Genomic DNA, 21,228 nt, shown 5'->3' on the forward strand with positions numbered 1-21,228 from the left:
ATGTTTAATTTTTTCAAAGATATTTCAGATCCTAAAAGATAACACACGAAATATACAGATTTATGAAATGCTCCATTTGTACGGCCATGGTTGCTTGAAATCGAAAACGAATGAAATTTCAAATTATATTACCAATACAAGCTGATATTTGTAACACATTAAAACAATCCCCCGAAACCCCCAAGAAAAACCTCCCGAGCGTGAAGAAAGTCGGGAAACGTTCTTCACTCAGTGTATTAGTATACAGTTCTAAAGACTGCACTCGAAAAAAAAAATGCAACAGACAAAAAGGATCATCAAAAATTCATTTTAAGTGGGATATTTTTGAAACTCTCCGAGAATAAATAAACACATAGGGGAAATTTATTTATTTATTTATTGTTGTTTCGTCTTCGATTGAATCTTACAGACTTCTCTACATATTCTTAATTCTATTTTTAAAAACATTCTTAGAAATAGTAAAATCGTAATGAACACTAGGCTTTCAAGCAGGAATTTAGTGGTTTGTTTTGACCATAGACGGTTCTATGTGCCAGTACAGCAATGAGAGGAGATCTCCTTAGTTGCCGCGGTGGTACATAGAGAGGAATTTCCTGGAGCAATTGAGGACAATCGATGTTTCCGCCAAGTACAGGGTGCGTGACGAATTTTTGCAGTAAATGGCATATTTGAGAAAAAATACACCAGTTAGTTATTCTAGCAATGAATTTTGTGCGATTTATTTTCTTTCGCAACATATGGAAGTTGTAAGTAAATTTATTAAAAAAAAATGCCTTCCCTTTCGACGACTGTAGTTAGACGCTTCCGGAAACTGCAGTATGCACGTTTTAAAATGTTTCGATCCATAGATGTCATCACTGCCTTGATTTTAGCTTTTAGCGACTTAAGTGTGGTGCTTTATTAGCATTTCTGTGCTTTATTAGCAGTATGAGCAGGTGCTCCGTCTTATCACTTTCCCAAGCCTTTTTTAATATTATACACTGTTCTTTCAGACACATTTACCGACCGAATTATTTCTTTCATGCATACTCCGGCGCGCAACAAAGCGACAACGGCTGAAAGATTGCTCTCTTGTTTCGACATCTTTACGTTTACTCAACATTGTTTGTTTAAATCTTACACCTAACAGTATAAGCTATCCAGTGCTGCGAAATATATCTAAATCAAGAGGCACAAGCATGAACAATTACTATTTGAAATTTACTGCAAAAATTCGTCACACACCCTGTAGTTCGAAAATGAATAGTTGCTGAATCATTTTACGCCTATCATTTAACGTTTCTAAGTTTATCAATGCACAACGAGCGGTGTAGTCAGGTAGGTGCATGGGATCACGCCATGGCAGATTTCGTAGTGTGAATCTGATGAACAGTCTCTGTATTCGTTCAACTTTTAAAACGAGTGAGGTATGGAACGGAGCCCAGATGGGAGCTGCATATTCTAGGAGGCTCCTTACTAGAGTACAGTACAGCGTCTTCTGGGCGTAGATATCCGTGAACTGCCAAGTGTACCGCCGAATGAAACCGGGAACAGCATATGCCTTCGAAGTAACCATCGCTACGTGATTGTTAAACCTCAACTTTGAGTCAATCGTAACCCCTAGATCAAGAATTGATGACACTCGTTCCAATGATACAGATTCCAGCGTGTACTGGTGAGTGATAGGGGCGCAGCGACGAGAAAATGAAATTATTTCGCATTTTTTTATATTGACTTTCATTCCGTTTTCACTGCACCATAGCAACATATTGTCAATATCACACTGAAGTACAATACAGTCGAGGATGGAAACGATGATTCTGTAGATTTTCAATACGAAAATTAATGGTCCCAGCACACTGCCCTGTGGTACACCGGAAGTGATTGAAAACGATTCCGAACGAGTAGGGTTTAACGACACGAAAGCATTACGATTCGTCAGGTAAGAGTTATTGCTACGGTTTCTTATGACTTCCGTAAAGCTGACCACCGTAGCATCATAGATGTATTGTCTAGCATGGTATGGGAGAATATCCTTGATCCAGATGACGTTGAGGCTGCAGCGCAAACCTTTTCACATGTCTTGGCATATGTCATTGACAGACACGTCCCGAAAAGAACTCACCACAAAGTGTCTCACCCTCCCTGGCAAACGAGAGAGCTACGTAGGTTGAAGTCAATCAAGAGAGCAGCATTGAGAAGATTTACGAAGTATCGCACGCTTCCTCTGAAACTACATTATGTGAGGCTGAATCACATGTACCAGCGAGTCAGTCGTGAATGCTTTTCAAATTTCCAACGAGGCATCCAGCGCAAACTTAAGCTACACCCGAAATCCTTTTGGAACTACGTGAACGAGCAACGCAGGGAATCCGGCCTCCCATCGTCTATGGAATTCAACGGAGAAGTTGCTGCCACTGTTCAGGATATATGCCACCTTTTTTCCGAAAAGTTTTCCAGTGTATTCACTAATGAGACACTAACTGACGACCATATTAACCTTGCTGCCAGGAACGTTCCAGTAAACGATCAAACGCTGGGTGCAATTGATGTTAATGCAGAAATGATTTCTAAGGCCGCGACTCTGCTCAAGTCATCCTTCAATCCTGGACCTGATGGAGTTCCATCTGTATTTTTGAAGAGACATATTGCTAGCTTGTTAATTCCGCTTCTTCGCCTGTTCCGAATGTCTCTCTCAGGTGGCATATTTCCATCTTGCTGGAAATTTGCGCACATGTTTCCCGTCCACAAAAAAGGAAGGAAACGAGCTGTGGATAACTATCGAGGAATTACATCGTTAAGTGCCGATTCGAAGCTATTCGAGCTAGTGATTATGGAACCGTTGCTGTCCCATTGCAAGCAGTATTTGAGTGCTGATCAACATGGGCTTACTGTCGGCCGCTCTACAACTACCAATCTGCTGTGTCTCACATCGTATATAACCGAAAGCATGTCGGATCGGGTTCAAACGGACGTTATTTATTCAGACCTATCCGCAGCATTCGACAAGTTGAACCATGCTATTGCGATTGCTAAACTCGGCAGGCTCGGTGTATGCGGTAATCTTCTGAGTTGGTTTCGATCATATCTTACCGGTCGGCAACTAAAAGTTGCCATAGGAGATTGCAGATCAGCTAGCTTCTTCGCCACATCAGGTATACCTCAGGGAAGCCACATGGGACCGTTAATTTTTATACTGTACTTCAACGACGTGCATCTGGTCATCGAAGCTCCTCGGTTATCATATGCAGATGACCTCAAAATCTTCCTACGAATCTGCTCCATTGCTGACTGTCACTTTCTTCAACGTCAACTGAATGTATTCGCTAGTTGGTGCAGGTTAAACAGAATGGTAGTGAACCCAGCCAAATGCTCCGCTATTACGTTCTCACGAAAACAACAACCGATAATATTTAGCTATGACCTGCTTGGCTCGACAATCGAACGCGTGAATCAGGTGAAAGACTTGGGTGTGATCTTGGATTCGCAGCTTTCTTTCAAGCAACACATTGCATATGTTGTTGATAAGGCGTCAAGAACTTTAGGGTTCATTTTTAGGATAGCTAAAAACTTCACTGATATCTACTGTCTAAAATCTCTCTATTGTTCGCTTGTTCGATCGACGCTTGAGTATTGTTCAGCGGTTTGGAACCCAAACTACAACAACGGTGCCGAGAGAATTGAATCTGTTCAACGTCGCTTTCTTCGTTTTGCGTTGCGTAGATTGCCTTGGAACGATCCGTTTCGATTACCAAGCTACGAAAGCCGTTGTCAACTTATCGACCTAGAACTTCTCCGGACTAGAAGAGACACAAACAGAGCCCTTACCGTGGCCGATATCCTACAAGGAAGGACAGATTGTGAGGCTATCCTGAGGCAAATTGACCTGAATGTTCAACCCCGACCGCTTCGTAATAACCTTATGCTAAGACTGCCTCTACGTCGCACAAATTATGGAGCGTACGGTGCGATTAGCGGACTGCAGAGAACATTCAACAGAGTTGCATCTGTTTTCGACTTTCATCTCTCCCGCGATGCGCTTCGTCGAAAGTTTTCTTCTGTTTTTCGCCGGCAGGAGTTAAGATATTGACTATAAGATATACGTTTTTTAATGTTTTTTTATGTTATGACCATGCTTGAATGTATTTTTTTTTTACCATAGTTGATAAGGTTTAAATCATTGGGGCTTCATCCAGCCTGTTGATGTAAATAAATAAAATAAAAAAAAATAAAAATAAAAATAAAGACCGAATCCAGTCAACCACCCAATCGGAGAGTCCTATAGCTTTAAGTTTTTCACAAGCACGCCCGTGTGGTACCGTGTCAAACGCTTTTGAAAAATCAATGTAGACCGAGTCAACCTGATTGCGAAGTTCGACCTCGCGGAACAGTGTGTTGGTACAGCACATCAGATTCGTGGATGTAGAACGATGTTGAACAAACCCATGCTGATACTCCGATATTAAAGGCTGAACAACACTGTAAAGTGCTCCGTGCACTAGGGTTTCGAAAGCCTTGCTAATGCAGCATAGAAGCGAAATACCACGATAATTGTCAACGTGGTTACGGCTACCGGATTTGTGTATTGGTACGATAGCAGCAGTTTTCCATAAGCTGGGGAACGTCCTCTCGGACAGCGAACGGTTGAATATATAGCAAATCGGTAAAACCAGCGAGCGAGCGCAGTATTTCAGGAAATTCAGAGGAATTCCGTTAAATCCGGGGCTTTTTGATGCATTAAGATTGGTCAAAACTGTATGGACATCACCTGGTGTGAAGCGTAGTAAGGGGAAATTTAAGTCATATTCATGTCGATCGTTGACGCTGTAAGTGGGGAGGCGAGCTTGCCTTGCACCATAAACACCTTGAAAGAACGTAGCGAACAAATTTGCGATCTCTTCCGGCGATGTTGCGGTTACGCCGTCTAGAACAACTGTGTTGGGTAGGCGATTGCACCTCCTTTGCGACTTTACGAATTTCCAGAAATACGATGGGTTTTGTCTCATGTTTGACTGTGTTCGTTGAACATGTTATTCGTAGCTAGCGGCGAGTAGTTCGTTGTATTGAGTTTCAATTGAACGAAGAGTATTTCGGTTGTCCTCGGATTTAGAGATGAAAAACCGTTTGCGGGCCTTGCGGAGTTTGTTGCGGAGGTTACGCAGCTCTGTATTCCACCAGGGTTTCCACGCAGAGTAGCCGGAGAAAGGTCTACGAAGAGGAACACACTCGTGGAAAATTGCGTGCAGTTTTTCGTAGAACTGGTTTGTAATGACGTCAACTGAATCACCGTTCAGAACCAGGGATCAATTAACTGCTGTAAGTATGTGATCTAGGGCGGTTAGGTCACAGTTTTTAAGATCAAATACTGCTGGGGCATCATGACGATCAGGTAGATTGAAGTGCGCATCGAGGTTCAGAATGAATGGCCTGTGATGGATGTCAACATTAAGCAGTGGAACCACTGGTTCAAGGAGATCAAAAACGTCTGGATTGGTTGTGAATGCCAAATCAAGCAGCTTTCCATTTGTGTTTACAAATGGGTTAACCATTAGCAAGCATTTCTTCGGTAAGAGCCACTTCCTGCTCCGTCGATGAGTTCGATGGCAGATACCCGTTCATGTCCTCGTCGAAATTCCAGAGTAAATGAGGGAGATTATAATCACCCAGCACCATGATGATATCATCGCTCAAGGACGTCTCTGCAATATTCCGTATAGCTACGGCATGTAACTTGTAGAGCTCAGAACCTGACAAAGGGCGAACGTAGCAATGGCTCTAATGTTGGCCTATGGATCTTAGATTGGGCCTATCGCTAAAAATCTGCTATTTATCAATTTTATCTAGATGAACGCGACATTGGGACGGTACTAATGAATATTTTGGTCGCTATGGAAAATTTAGTCGATTGCTGAATTCATGCATGAACTCAAATTAGGAGCATGTAGTCCGACATTACATCCATTTCCCCTATTAAAGGGTGTCCACGATGAAATTGCCACACACAAAATTGATTCGCAAAATTCGAGTTTTCATCCGATTGCCATCAAATTTTCAGGGATTGAGAAATAACTATTAAACTTCATTTTACCATTTTACTCGTATTTTATTTACAGTCCATACGCAAATGCCCGCACCTTGGCCTTAATCCCGGCCATAAGATTCTGCACAACCTGTGAATCAACCGTTTTTTGCATGTAAACCCATACTTTCTTCAGTTCCTCGACTGTCTTCACTACCTTAAGTCGTTTAAGAAGGTGCTGCTTCATAATCGCCCAGTACTTCTCGATGGGGCGGAGCTCCGGAGTGTTGGGAGGGTTGAACATTTTCGGCACGAAATTGACCTTATTGTCCGCATACCACTTCAGCACGTCCTTGGAGTAGTGGCATGAGGCCAAATCCGGCCAGAAGATTGTTGGGACGTTGTGGGCCTTCAGGAGAGGAAGCAGCCGCTTCTGGAGGCACTCTTTTATGTACACCTGTCCGTTCATCGTGTCCTGGGTCACGAAAGGTGCACTCCGCTTCCCGCACGTGCAGATGGCTAACCAAACCAGGAATTTCTTCGCAAATTTGGACATCTTCTGAGTGCGGACATGTTCCGGAACGCTGAACTTATCCTTGGCCGTGAAAAACAGGTTGCCGGGGATCTGTTTGAAGTCGGCCTTCACATATGTTTCGTCGTCCATGATGCAGCATTCAACTTTCGTCAGCATGTTGAGGTACAACTTCCTGGCACGGGTTTTGGCGGACTTGTTCTGCTTCTCGTCACGATTAGGGGCCTTTTGTACCTTGAACGTTCGAAGCCCAGCCTTAGTTTTAGCCTTCTGGACAAAACTTCGGCTTAGGTGCAGCTTCTTAGCCACATCCCTAACGGAGGCGTTCGGATTTCGGTTGAAGGCCCCAACTACGCGGTTGTGATTTTTGGTGTTGTACGGAATACTTTTTTCTTCACTTCTGGGCTTCCGATCGGTGGTCAACCGTTCCTCGAACCGCTTAATCACTCGCGACACCGTGGAATTCGCGATTCCCAACGTTTTAGAGATGGAACGATGCGAGAGATCCTTGTTCTCGTGATGAATGCGCAAGATTTTATCACGCACGAGCTGTTCTTTCGACTCCATTTCCGCGAGTTTTGATCACTGGACTTTAAAACTTGCAGGATGTAAATAATGCACTATGAACTAAATTTCATTAAATTCTACCCAACGGTTAAAAAGTTAGAGCAATTTCATAGTGTGGCAATTTCATCGTGGACACCTTTTAGCTATATTTTTTCAAAGTTGGTTTATTCAACCTCCTCTCATAGGCTAAATGCCCGCACCCGCTTCCCATCAAATCCTGTGCAACACTTGCGCCATCTTTCTTACACACTTTTGTCTACTCTTTCTTCAAATCCTTGTCGTTTTTGAAGACCTTCCATGTTTTCCGGAGCTTGCCCTTCATAATCGCCCAGAATTTATTATATTGAGCGAAGTTCTGGCGAGTTTGGCGGATTTGCCTCCTTCGGCACAAAAACAATATCGTTGGCTTCGTACCACTCCATCACCGGTTTCGCGTAGTGGCACGATGCCAGATCCGGGCAAAACAGAGTGTCACCTTCGTGGGACCGTAGGAAGAACACCAGGCGCTTCTGGAGGCATTATTGGCCGTTGATGGTGCCAGTCGTTTTGTACGGCTTGCTGAATTTTCCGCACCCACAGATCGCCTATCACACTAAGTACTTCTTAGCAAATTTGTCGACCTTCTTCTTCGGAACTTCTCAAGAAAATCCAGGCGGGACTTGCCGACGAAAAACTCCAGGCCGTGGATCTGCTTGGCGTCCGCTTTAATGGACGACTCGTCGCGGTACAGCTTCCTGGCGCAGGATTTGGCCACCGTATTCTGTTTATCGGTTTGTGTTACCTTGAAGACATAAAGTCCAGCCCGCTTCATTGTGTGCTGGACGAACCAGACGGAAGAATTTACCTGCTTGGCCACGTACCGAATCGAAAGGTTCGGATTGCGCTTGAAGTAATCCCTCACCTTCCTTGCGTTCACGGGATCTCCTTGAACGACTTTACCACACGGGACACGGTCGATTTGTCGATTCTAAACTGTTTCGCGATACATCTGTGGGACTTGCCTGGATTTTCCACGACCGCTCCCATAATTTTTTTGTCGAAGCACTTCTTGCTTGGAAGCCTTCTCGATAACGAATTGACAGATTGTGACGACATTTTACACATGTAGCACTTTAAACTAGTTTTATTCAAAATGTCATCAATTTTTACCCATCCAGTAAAAATTTATGCACAAAAGAAAGTGTTGCATTTTTTTTCGAGAACAATCTTTAGAATGAAGTAAACTCCCGTAGCCTTTTCCCATATGCGAGCAGATTCTCGAGGAAAAAAATTGAAATAAATCAACCTACTCTGCGAGCCCGCAAATCTGAGATGAATCCAACCCACTCCGAGTTAGGGTTTCCATATCAAAAACTTGAAAAGGAGGACATTTAATTTGAGGTTTGGAGATAAAGAAAGACAATGTTTGCTTTTCTTAGCATTGAAGGAGGACACTGAGTTTTCATCAAACGTTTATTATTAAATGCGCACAAAATTCATGATTTTCAAAGTCTCAATTGAGATTGTTCATAGCTTGTAGTCGATGTTAACTTAATTCATCTTCTCGTTATACTGCTGAAATAAACATCAAACTAGTCTTAATAATTCATTTTTGGTATTTGAAAATGATCTAGTCTAGCTGTTTTGCATGAAAACTACAGCTTTACAGACTCAAAACGATCCCAACTTTCATCATGTACAAAACTCAGGATACTTATCATCGCTTATTGAAACCACATGGTAATCCTACTCTGAGTCTGGCCCATCGTCTGAGTATCGCCATCGCCAAAGACCCAGCCGGTACTTTCGGGTCGCGTTCGTAGGTAAAGCAAACTTCATGAAACACAAACTCACCATGGATTATTGAGAATTGTAGCTGGAGAGTTTTGTTAGCTTAATATTTGTAGCTACGACATCACAGCTTGTAATATTGTCTGCAGTTGCTTGTTAGATGATTGTTGTCTTCGAAAATCAAGCGTGATCTTGAACATTGGTGAGATTTGATTTTTTTTTTGTTATTTTCTCATCACTTTAAATCCTTAATTAAAAAAGTAAGTGGTTGTATCCAAGACACGACCGTAGGTTTGACGTAGAGTTACGTACTCGGTATCAATACCACTTTTTACCATCACGTAAATGCCTCGACAAAATTACGCATTTTCGTGCACAAAACGGATGGAGTTTTTGGTTTATTCAATAGATAATAAATAAAGCAAAAATTGATTGGAGGGATTTCTTGCTAAAACTTTCCATTCGCGAGATATTCGAGATCAATCATTTAAATTCGAGATTTTTTTTTGCTTTTCTCTAGCGTCTTGGAGAAAACCTTACCTTAATTCGAAGTGCTTCTGGTTAATTAACAAGGTCATGTGGTATTCGTGATGGGGAGTGATGTGGCCGGCAGCAAGGCGAGCGAAAGTTCAATTAAAATTAACTCTTAAGCAACAATATTTTATGGTGGTCCTGAACAGGACCATTTTGTCGTGATAGTTGAGTAATGCTGAGCTATTAGGGTGTTTAACACAGATGAGGCTGGCGAGCTGTATGTTATTTGGAACGAGTGTGACCCGCTTGGCATAGATGACCCACAGCGACTCATGAAAAACTATTGAATCCGATCAGTAGCGGTGTGGCGTGACCTATTTAACATTGAACTAGCGATCGCACACTGTACCTATGTGCGGTGTATATTGCACCTGACCGGGTTCGTGACAACAAACTTATCGAAACCCATTGCCGGTCCGTTTTCACCATAATGGAGAGTGCGACACCAACTGATGAGATAATCGTTCTGGGTGACTTCAATCTACCCGGTGTTTCCTGGAAACCATCTTACAGCGGCTTTCTCTACCCAGACCCTGTACACTCTGTATTTCATACAGGATCAGTTAGCCTTCTCGACTGCTATAGTACAGCAACACTATCTCAAATAAACCACGTAGTCAACGAAAACAACCGTAGCCTGGACCTCTGCTTCGTTAGCGTTCAGGACACCGCTCCTTTCATCTCCACGGCACCTTCTCCACTAGTAAAGCAAGTACATCATCACCCTCCCTTGGTTGTCACTGTTGCTGACAATCACGATCGGGTCTTTGACGACATTTCCACGACCGTGTCATACGATTTCCGGAAAGCCGATCACCGTAGTATCGTCAACGTGCTATCTAGTATAAATTGGGAGAACATCCTCGATCCTGATAATGTTGAAACCGCTGCGCAAACATTTTCACATGTCTTGGCTTATGTCATTGACAGGCACGTTCCGAAAAGAGTTCACCGTAAAATTTCTCATCCTCCCTGGCAGACGAGTGAACTGCGTATGTTGAAGTCGACCAAGAGAGCCGCATTAAGAAAATTCACAAAGTGTCGTACGCTTTCGCTGAAACGTCACTACGTTAGGCTGAATTATGAGTTCAAGCGAGTTAGCCGTCGATGCTATTTGCGATATCAACGAGGGATTCAGAGGAAACTCAAGTCGCACCCGAAGTCATTCTGGAATTACGTAAATGAGCAGCGCAAGGAATCCGGCCTACCTTCTTCAATGGTGTTGAATGGAGCAGTTGCTTCCACTCCTCAGCAGATCTGTCGCTTGTTTTCTGAGAAGTTCGCCAGTGTTTTCACGAATGAGAGATTAACTGACGAACACGTTACCCTAGCAGCTAGTAATGTTCCACTGTACGGTCAAACACTGGGTGCGATGGATGTCAACGTCGAGAGGATTTCCACTGCCGCATCACAACTCAAGTCGTCCTTCAATCCATGACCCGATGGCGTTCCATCCGTATTCCTGAAAAGGCATTTTTTTTTTTTTTTTTTTAACTCTTTATTTGTTCCAAATTTAAAATAAATTACATTTCATTTTTAACCTAGGTGCTCCAGTTCCTACAGTAACTTACCAGCCTTAATTGTTATGATATATATCTAAGTGTTTTTACATTGTTCCTGTCTTGGCAATTCAGTATTTTAAACAGGTTTTTTAAACCTGCATGTCAGTATAACAATTGTTAGCTTAAAACTAAATAACTAAAACTAAATCTTATCTAAGTATAAAGGGAGTTAATCGTTGCAATTGAGGATTGTAACGATTTTTGCCGGAAATTATTAATTATTTTGTCGGACATTTGTTCTAAAGTCTCAACATTCGAAATTCTATGTACCTCAGTAGTACTGTACCAGGGAGGCAACTTCAAAATCATCTTCAGAATTTGGTTCTGAATCCTTTGAAGTGCTTTTTTCCTGGTAGTGCAACAACTAGACCATATTGGCACAGCGTAAAGCATGGCCGGTCTAAAAACTTGTTTAAATATTAGAAGTTTATTCGTCAGGCAAAGTTTGGATTTCCTGTTAATAAGAGGATACAAACATTTTATATATTTGTTACATTTGGCTTGAATGCCCTCAATGTGATCTTTAAAAGTTAATTTATGGTCAAGTATTAATCCAAGATATTTCACTTGGTTTGACCAGGAAATTGGAACTCCGTTCATAGTGACTATGTGACTACTACTAGGTTTCAAAAAGGAAGCCCTGGGCTTATGTGGAAATATTATAAGTTGAGTTTTGGAAGCGTTGGGAGAAATCTTCCATTTTTGTAAATAAGAAGAGAAAATATCTAAACTTTTCTGAAGTCTGCTGCAAATAACACGAAGACTTCTTCCTTTAGCGGAAATGCCTGTGTCATCAGCGAACAAAGATTTGTGGCAACCCTGAGGCAAATCAGGGAGGTCCGAAGTGAAAATGTTATACAATATAGGCCCAAGAATGCTACCCTGAGGAACTCCTGCTCTAACAGGTAGTCGATTAGATTTGGAATTTTGATAATTTACCTGCAGAGTTCTGTCAGTTAAATAATTTTGAACTAATTTCATAATGTAAAGTGGAAAATTAAACTTTTTCAATTTAGCAATCAAACCTTCATGCCAAACACTGTCGAATGCTTTTTCTATGTCTAGAAGAGCAACTCCAGTTGAGTGGCCTTCAGATTTGTTTGAACGAATTAAATTGGTAACTCTCAAGAGTTGATGAGTAGTTGAATGCCCATGGCGAAATCCAAACTGCTCATCTGCAAAAATTGAGTTCGTATTGATGTGAAGCATCATTCTATTCAAAATTATTTTTTCAAAAAGTTTACTTATTGAAGAAAGCAAACTTATTGGACGGTAGCTAGAAGCTTCAGCTGGATTTTTATCCGGCTTCAAAATTGGAACAACTTTTGCATTTTTCCATTTATCAGGAAAGTATGCCAAATGGAAACATCTGTTAAATAATTTTACCAGGAAAGACAAGGTACTCTCTGGGAGTTTTTTGATGAGGATATAGAAAATTCCATCATCACCTGGAGCTTTCATATTTTGAAATTTTTTAGTTATAGACCTTACTTCGTCCAAATCAGTCCCCCAGGAATCATCAAAAATATTTTCCCGAGAGAAAATATTCCGAAAATCCCGAGCAACCTGATTCTCAATAGGACTAGTAAGACCCAAACTGAAATTATGGGAACTCTCGAATTGCTTAGCAAGTTTCTGAGCTTTTTCCAAATTTGTGATCAAAATTTTACCACCTTCTTTAAGCGCTGCAATTGGCTTTTGAGGTTTTTTCAAAAAATTTGTGAGTTTCCAAAAGGGTTTGGAACTCGGGTCTAATTTAGAAACATTATTTTCAAAAGTTTTGTTCCTCAGGGCAGAGAATCGCTTTTTAATTTGTTTTTGCAAATCCCGCCAGATAACTTTCATGGCAGGATCGCGTGTTCTTTGAAATTGTCTCCTACGGACATTTTTAAGACGGATCAAGAGCTGAAGATCATCGTCTATTATAATTGAATCGAATTTAACCTCGCATTTTGGTACTGAGGCAGCTCTTGCTTCAACTATAGAAGTAGTCAGAGATTCAAGAGCATAATTAATTTCATCTTTGGTTTGCAAAGGAATGTTTGGATCGAAGTTATATTCCATAAATGTTCGATATTGCTCCCAATCAGCCCTATGGTAATTGAAAGTAAAGCTGTTGGGATTAGAAATTATTTCTTGGGATATTTCAAAAGTTACTGGAAGGTGATCAGAACCGAAGTCAGCATGGGTAACCAATTGGCTACAAAGTTGACATGAATAAGTTAAGACCAAATCAAAAGTTGAGGGATTTCTTGCAGAAGAAAAGCATGTTGGGCTGTTTGGATATTGAATAGTGTAATAACCTGCAGAACAATCATCAAACAGAATATTACCATTGGAATTGCTTTGAGCATTATTCCATGAGCGGTGTTTTGCATTAAAATCACCAATAATGAAGAATTTAGACCTATGACGGGTAAGTTTCTGGAGGTTACCCTTGAGAAAATTCTTTTGCTGGCCTACGCATTGGAATGGCAAATAGGCTGCTATAAACGTAAGTTGTCCAAATTTTGTTTCAACAGAAACTCCCAAAGTTTCAAAAACTTTGGTTTCAAATGAAGAAAGAATTTTATGCTTGATTCGTCTATGAATAATGATGGCAACGCCACCACAGGGTCCATCAAGACGATCATTTCTATAAATCAAGTAATTTGCGTCCTTCTTAACCTTATGGTCAGGTTTAAGGAACGTTTCAGTTATAACGGCAATATGCACGTTATGAACTCTCAAAACATTAAATAGCTCGTCTTCATTATTTTTAAGAGATCGAGCATTCCAATTTAAAATGTTTAATGCTTTAAAATCCATTACTGAATTTTAAAGTCATAACAATATTATTAGCAAATTTTACTCCAGTTTGAATAGCATCAAACATGGAGTTAGATTTAAGCATATCAGAAATCATATCAATTAATGAATTCTGTAAAAATTCCATTTTAGGGGCAGTAATGCTTCCTAAGTCAAAATTGTCAAAATTTCCGTTAGAACGCTGGTTAGTATTTTGATTTCTACCCGCTGCAATAGCAGCATAGGTAGCTCCATTAACTCGCTGAACATTGTTAGCAGCGAGGGGAGTAGGTACAGATGAAACATTTGAAGCAGGGGTGATATTTGTACCTACGGGTACGAATGTGGAATTTGTTCCTCGCTGACCGTTGTTAACAGCAGAGGAATTTGTACCTGGTCGGAAACGTGGAGCGTTTCCTACCTGTCGGTTAGAACGAGATTGTAGGATCGCTTTGCGAGTCGTACATTCCCAAAAATTGGATTTGTGGTTTTCACCACAATTTGAACATTTAAATTTCTTAGGATCTTCCTTCACAGGACAGTCGTCCTTTGCGTGAGAGGAATCACCACAATTCATGCATTTAGCTGGCATGTAGCAATTTTTAGTTCCGTGACCCCATCCCTGGCACTGAGTGAGGTTTTGGAAATTTCCTCCAGTCTTCCTGAAGTGTTCCCACTTCACTCGGACATGGAGCATAAGGCTAGCTTTTTCTAAGGCCTTAAGGTTGTTTAGTTCACTAGACTTGAAGTGAACTAAATAAAAATCATTAGAAATCCCGCGCGAATCGCCAGGACGGGATTTCATTTTCATTTTGATTACTTGGAGTGGCACAACTCCAAGTAATTTTGCCAGTTCATCTTTGATCTGATCCAGGGATTCACCACTGGGCAGTCCTTTCATGACAACCTTGAACACACGTTCAGTTTTGGTGTCGTAAGTAAAAAATTTGTGCTTCTTCTCAGTAAGATACTTGAGAAGACATTTAAATCCGTCCAAGGTTTCAGCCAATACACGGCATTCACCCCGACGTCCAATTTGTAGTGAAAACTTAACTTTCACGAAATTCAAAAGTTCCATGTGAAGAGCATGGAAATCGGAAGTGGTTATAACAATAGGGGAATCTTTTCCTTCTTGGCATTAAGCCGGGAAAGTTTACTAGAATTGTTCTTAGATGATGGATCATTCTCATCATCCGTGAGCAAATCAAATTGATTACTCTAATTAATTTCATCAGAACGGGGATCAAGAGTTTGCCCCTTTCTTTTGCGTTTAGGCACCATGGCGGCAGTAAATTTTTATCCAAATCGACTTCCAAGCAGATTACTATAAGAATCTGAAGGATCGAAGAGGAATTTTCCAAATCGATATCCAAGAAGGATTACCTCGGGTAGGGTCCAAACAAGGATCGAATAGGAATAAGAGGAGTTGAACAAGGTAGAAAATTTTTACAGGTTGAGCACTGAAAAGTGCTGTTTAAATTTGTTGTAGCTTTAGGTAGTAGTAACACTTCCTTAAGCAAAATGCAAATAGATCCGCACGGAAAGAGAGCACGATGCGGACTGACCTGAAAAGGCATATCGCCAGCTTGCTGATGCCCATGCTTCACCTATTTCGATTGTCCATCTCGAGTGGTACATTTCCATCTTGTTGGAAATTCGCACATATGTTTCCTATCCACAAAAAGGGCAGCAAACGGGATGTGGACAATTATCGCGGAATTACGTCGTTGAGTGCAGTTTCGAAGTTATTCGAGTTAGTCATCATGGAGCCTCTACTCTCTCATTGTAAGCAGTATCTAAGTGGTGATCAACACGGCTTCACTTCCGGTCGTTCTACTTCCACAAATCTGCTGTGTTTGACATCGTATCTTACGGAAAGCATGGCAGAGAGGGCTCAAACAGACGTCATATACACCGACTTGTCAGCTGCCTTCGATAAGCTAAACCATGCCATCGCGATTGCCAAGTTGCATAGACTTGGGGTCATCGGCAACCTCTTGCGATGGTTTCGTTCATATCTCACTGATCGGCAACTGATGGCTGCCATTGGTGACAACTGGTCCAATATCTATCTAGCTACGTCAGGAATACCTCAAGGAAGTCACCTGGGACCTTTGATTTTCTTACTCTACTTCAATGACGTGAACTTGGTCATCGAAGGCCCACGACTATCGTATGCAGACGATTTTAAAATCTACCTACGAATCCACTCGATTGATGACTGTCACTTCCTTCAACGTCAGTTCGAAGCCTTTGCCAGCTGGTGTAATTTGAACCGAATGGTGGTTAACCCCACTAAGTGTTCAGTGATCACTTTTACTCGGAAGAAAGAACCAATCACATTTGAATACAAACTTATCGGCACTGTAATCGACCGTGTGAACCATATGAAAGATCTGGGTGTTATTCTGGATTCTCAACTTACGTACAAGCAGCACATCTCGTACGTTGTCGACAAGGCGTCTAGGACATTGGGATTTATCTTCAGGATAGCAAAGAATTTCTCCGATATCTACTGTTTGAAGTCACTGTACTGTTCCTTGGTGCGATCCATTCTGGAATATTGTTCTGTGGTCTGGAGTCCAAGCTACAACAATGGTGCTGAGAGAGTTGAGTCCGTTCAACGCCGTTTTCTTCGATTCGCTCTGCGGAAACTGCCTTGGAGAGACCCATTTCATCTGCCCAGCTATGAAAGTCGTTGCCAGCTGATTGATCTGGAGCCTCTCAAAACTAGAAGAGACACCTCTAGGGCCCTGTTCATTGCGGACACTTTACAAGGTAGAATTGATTGCAGTGCAATCTTGGGGCAAGTCAACATTAACATCCAACCCCGTGCGCTACGTAACAACATTTTGCTGAGATTGCCACTTCAGCGCACAAACTATGGCATGAACGGTGCAATAGGTGGGCTGCAACGAGTGTTCAATCGAGTCTCGGGCATCTTCAATTTCCATATGCCTCGACAGCTGCTAAGAAGATACTTCTCATCGTTCTTTTCTGGCACAGTTAACCGTGAATGATTGTGTGTTTTATTTATGTATTTTATTCTTAGTTTTTATTTTTTGATTTACCTATATAAGTTACTTAAATCATCATTGGGGCTATACACAGCCTGTTGATGCAGACAAATAAATAAATAAATAAATAAATTGAAAAACAGTTCATTTTAACAAATTCGTAGAAAAATTGCCAATCGATTGGCTTGTTTAGAATTAAAATCCATCCGCTATTGATAGAGTTCTAAGTGGTCAAAACCTGACCAATTTTCGTAACGCGCAAGATTTTGGTTTTTTTTTTACGGTTGCACCCCCAATAAGTTGCAGAAAGACGTAATCCCGCATAAAAAAACAAATGAAGCACTCTTGACGAATCCATTTAGTCTGCCTTTTTCTGTATGCCAAAATATGTCAAAATACGATTCAACGTGTTTTGGCGGAATTAAAACCCGTATGATGGAATTCGAATCAAGAAGCAGAGCGCACTGGGCAAAAATTGACAAAACCTCGACAAAATTGAATATATCGGCTGCCAAACGGTTTCAGTCAACATGTTATACATATTCTCAAAGGAAAAACTCTGCTGAATCGATTTGTGGGCTAATGCTCATTTGTTAATAGCTTTTCACTCAGTTGTTGAAATTTCTTTTTCTTTTAAGTAATTGATAGATTAGAATCATAGTTTACTATAAATATGCAAAGAGTAGGTGAATCTTAACATTTAAATCAACACCAATGAATTTTAACCCTTAAAGCCCGAGATGTGCAGCGAGGAATTCTCACTTCATTTTTACAACGCAAAAACAAATACAGTTTATTACTAAAATAAAGATCTTCTTTTTTAGCTATCTATAACAAGCTCAACCTCTATTTTATCTGCTGCTTCAAAAATAAATACGTTTCGTCAACTGTATGCAAAGTTATTTGCAAATGAGCAGTTCGTGACCAAAACTGTGTATGCCAAGCATGGTGACAATGACTCATCATTCCTTTGCGTTGGGAATCACCGACCGTAGAATCGGAAAGAATCAAAACAGTCAAAGAAATATGAGATTGTTGCTCATGCCCTCTCATTTCTCTCCTTTACGACGGATTAAAATAAATCCCCAATTCAAAGCAAGGAAGCATATGCGCTCGGTTCAGTAGTGTTTCAACCATCAATGAGATAGAACAGTTTTCAACCAAAATGGGTAGTGTGCTACTTATTTCGAGCATCCTGGTGCTAGTACTGAAATCAACGTTCGCACTTTGCGGCACGATGAATCAAGGTTTTGGGTACGAAATACTGGTAACTAAAATTGAAACACAGGAGGAACGTTTTACCAAATTAAGTCGTACACTCCAAAACAGCACTACTTCAATTATGTCCGAGTTAAACAGTCTACGCGACCTGATAAAATCTCAGCAGAATTCATTACAAAATGTGTACGACTCTTGTGATAAGGTTCCGTCGAAAATATCTGGTGTGTTCAACGTGCAACTCAATCCCCAGGAGACGGCGCGTGTCTATTGTGACCAGAATTATGACGGTGGTGGCTGGACTGTGATTCAGTGGCGTTTCGATGGTTCTACTAACTTCTACCGGGGTTGGACGGAATACAAGCGAGGATTTGGCAATCTGAACGGAGGAGAATTTTGGCTGGGTTTGGATATTATCCACCAACTGACCTACTCTGGACCGCATGAGATGGTTATATTGTTGGAAGATTTCGAAGGGAACTCAACCTATGCCAAGTTGAATCGATTCGAGATGGCTGGAGAAGAGGTGGTCTACAAAGTGACGAAGGCTGATGGGTATAGTGGAACCGCAGGAAACTCGATATCGAGAATCAAAAACAACATGTTTAGTACATTTGATAAGGACAGCGATACTCATCCTGGTAATTGTGCTTTGGACTATCATGGGGCTTGGTGGTATTCGAAGTGCCACTCCAGGTTAGTGTTTATATTGAACTGATTACAAATAAATATACTAATGTACTGTTTTGTTATAGCAGTAATTTGAATGGCAAATATTCGAAAGGACAAACCTCGGAATACGCTACAGGAATGGTGTGGAGCACATTCCGTGGCTATCATTATGCACTGAAATCTTCTAAAATGATGATCAGAAAGAAGAAATAAATATAGGATCGACTGAATAAATATAAGTAGAGTAAAACTTATGTTGATTGTTTGTTTTAAATTATTGGTAATGCGTTATTCAGCCCATATAACTACACCAACTATACTTCATCTACTTCAACTTTATTGTTCCAAGTTTGGGTCTGCTTTCAAATTTTAGAAGTTAACAGGGAAGCGAATAATTTTCCGCTGAGGTTCAAAGTGGAACAGATGACAACATATCAAGAAGACTGGTAACTCTCGCGTTTTCTCATACGACCATCATGAGACAGCCACGATCGCTTAATTTGCTCCGAATGATTTTTTTAGCTACAGATACGTACGTTTAGACTACCTGATATGTTGGTCTGATTAAAGCGGACTGCTTGATAATTTTGTCGGATGCAATGTTCGGATGCGTTCACACTTTTTCGACATGATGATTAGATTTGACGTTTGATTTGTCGAACGAAGTAGGTTTGTGTTTAATTTTCATTCGACTCATTCAGCAAAATAGACGCAAGAGAGGTGAAAATAGTAAAAAAATTTTCCTAAAATTTCACAAATTTCATGAACCGCTAAAGATTGCTTGATTTGTGTTTTGAAGACATCCGGCATGATGACAGTAAACCGATTTCCTATTTCACTATTCAATATTGTCCTGTGTATGATGTGACTGATTTTTATTTTCCAGTGTGATTGGCAGAAATATGTCGTTATGACTTTGATCATGGCTTGGTCAAGAAAACAGTGTTTGTATAATACGTAGCGTGTAAGAATAAGCCCGCCAAACAGCAGGTCGGAGAGCCTACTAAGAATGGTTTAGAGCTTCAGAGAGGTTCAGATATCTACGGAGAAATTTATTGAGCTTAAGGGTAGTTCGTAGATCTTGAGAACAGAACTACAAAACTTCAGAAATTTTTCAGAAATTTAATGAAATTAAAAATTCACAGAATTTCACAGAAGTTTGGAGATCTACTGAAAAATTATTGAACACCAAAAAGGTTCGTAGCTCTTCAAAACAAAGGCGCATAACTTTAAAAAAAATTACAGATCTTCTGAAAAAATAACAAAAATGGTCATAGATCTTCAGATAAATTTGAAGACCTTCAAGAATGTGTGCAGATTTTCTAATAAATTTTAAGAAACTCAGAAATTTTAATGGATCTTCAGTGAAATATGCAGAACTTCAGGGAAGTTTGACGATTTTAAATAAAATATTTATACGATTTCAGGGAAATTTGTAGATCTTGAGAGAAACATGTAAAACTTCAAGGCTCAACAATTTTCTATTTTGGAGAACTTCAGGTTAGAAGATCTTCAGGGAAGTTTTCAAATGTTCAGGGTAGCCCGAGAGCCTACAGAGGAATTTAAAAAAAAACTTCAGACAAGCTTGCAGATCTACTGAGAAATTTATTGAGCCTCAAGGTAATAGGTAGATCTTAAGATTAAAACTTCAGAGCTTCACTTTACAGAACTTAAAAGGCATTTGCATAACTTCAGAAGAGAATATATTAAGAGAAATCTGTATACCTGCAAGGAATTTTGTAGACCTCCAGAGACATTTAGTAGTTCAGAAAGCTCCACAGTGTTAGAAAACTGTTAGATCTTCAGAAAAATGCGTAAAATTTTAGAAAAGTACTTAAATTCCAAGAACAAACCTCAGCGAAGTACGGAAGTCAAAGATTCACTCCATGGAAGTTGGAAATAGATTGATCTAAAAAACTTCAGAGAAGTCCGTAGACCTTAAGAGAAGACTGCAAAAAGACAGAAAAAAATTGCAAAACTTCAGCAAAACTCATAGAACATCGGGAAAGTTCGCCGATCTTTAGAAGTATTTATACAACTTCAGAGAAATTCGTGAATCTTCAGTAGAGCTTTGGGGAATTTCAAAGAATTTCAGATAAATCTTCAGAACTTTATGAAAATCCAAGAAATTTGGATGAATTTCGGAAATCTACTGAGACATTTATTGAACTTCAGGGCAGTTCGTAGGTCTTCAGAGCATAAATACAGTATTCAGAAAAGTTCAAATAGTAGATAGCAAATCTACTGAAAAATCTGCAGACGTTTAAATAAATTTTCAGAATTTTATTGAGGTTCTTGGATGTTAAGAGAAATTTGCTGATCTTTAGAGATATTTGTACTACTTCAGAAAAATAAGTAGTTCTTCAGAGAACTTCCTTCAACTTCCGAGAACTCAACAATTGCTAGATACATTTTTTTTATACTTAAGAAAATGGTGCAGATGTTCAGAGATATTTGCAGATATTCATTGAATCATGAAAATCTACAGATAAACATACAGAACTTTCGAGTAGATTATTAGAAATTTAGTGAACATCAAAGATAATTGTTGATATTTAAGGATCTTAAATC

General features: G+C 40.3%; 1 protein-coding gene across 1 annotated transcript; it reads left to right on the forward strand.

Moving 5' to 3' along the window:
• Positions 1-17,874: 17,874 nt before the first annotated feature.
• On the forward strand, positions 17,875-18,895 carry LOC135708847 (ficolin-1-like). Its single transcript, XM_065231020.1, has 2 exons — positions 17,875-18,681; positions 18,744-18,895. The coding sequence occupies exons 1-2, from the start codon at positions 17,933-17,935 to the stop codon at positions 18,868-18,870; spliced, it is 876 nt and encodes a 291-aa protein (XP_065087092.1). The 5' UTR covers positions 17,875-17,932; the 3' UTR covers positions 18,871-18,895.
• The last annotated feature ends 2,333 nt before the right edge of the window (positions 18,896-21,228 follow it).

The sequence above is a fragment of the Ochlerotatus camptorhynchus genome, unplaced genomic scaffold (genome assembly GCF_037179485.1).
Source record: "Ochlerotatus camptorhynchus isolate MF236.1 unplaced genomic scaffold, CSIRO-AGI_Acam_v1.1 ptg000033l, whole genome shotgun sequence".
NCBI classification, from domain to species: Eukaryota; Metazoa; Arthropoda; class Insecta; order Diptera; family Culicidae; genus Ochlerotatus; species Ochlerotatus camptorhynchus.

What these genes read in the sequence shown, in the direction of transcription:
- LOC135708847 (XM_065231020.1), top strand. Translation starts at nt 17,933, where the DNA reads ATGGGTAGTGTGCTACTTATTTCGAGCATCCTGGTGCTAGTACTGAAA. An exon ending in TATTCGAAGTGCCACTCCAG is followed by an intron (nt 18,682 to 18,743) that starts GTTAGTGTTTAT and finishes TTGTTATAGCAG; the next exon opens with TAATTTGAATGGCAAATATT.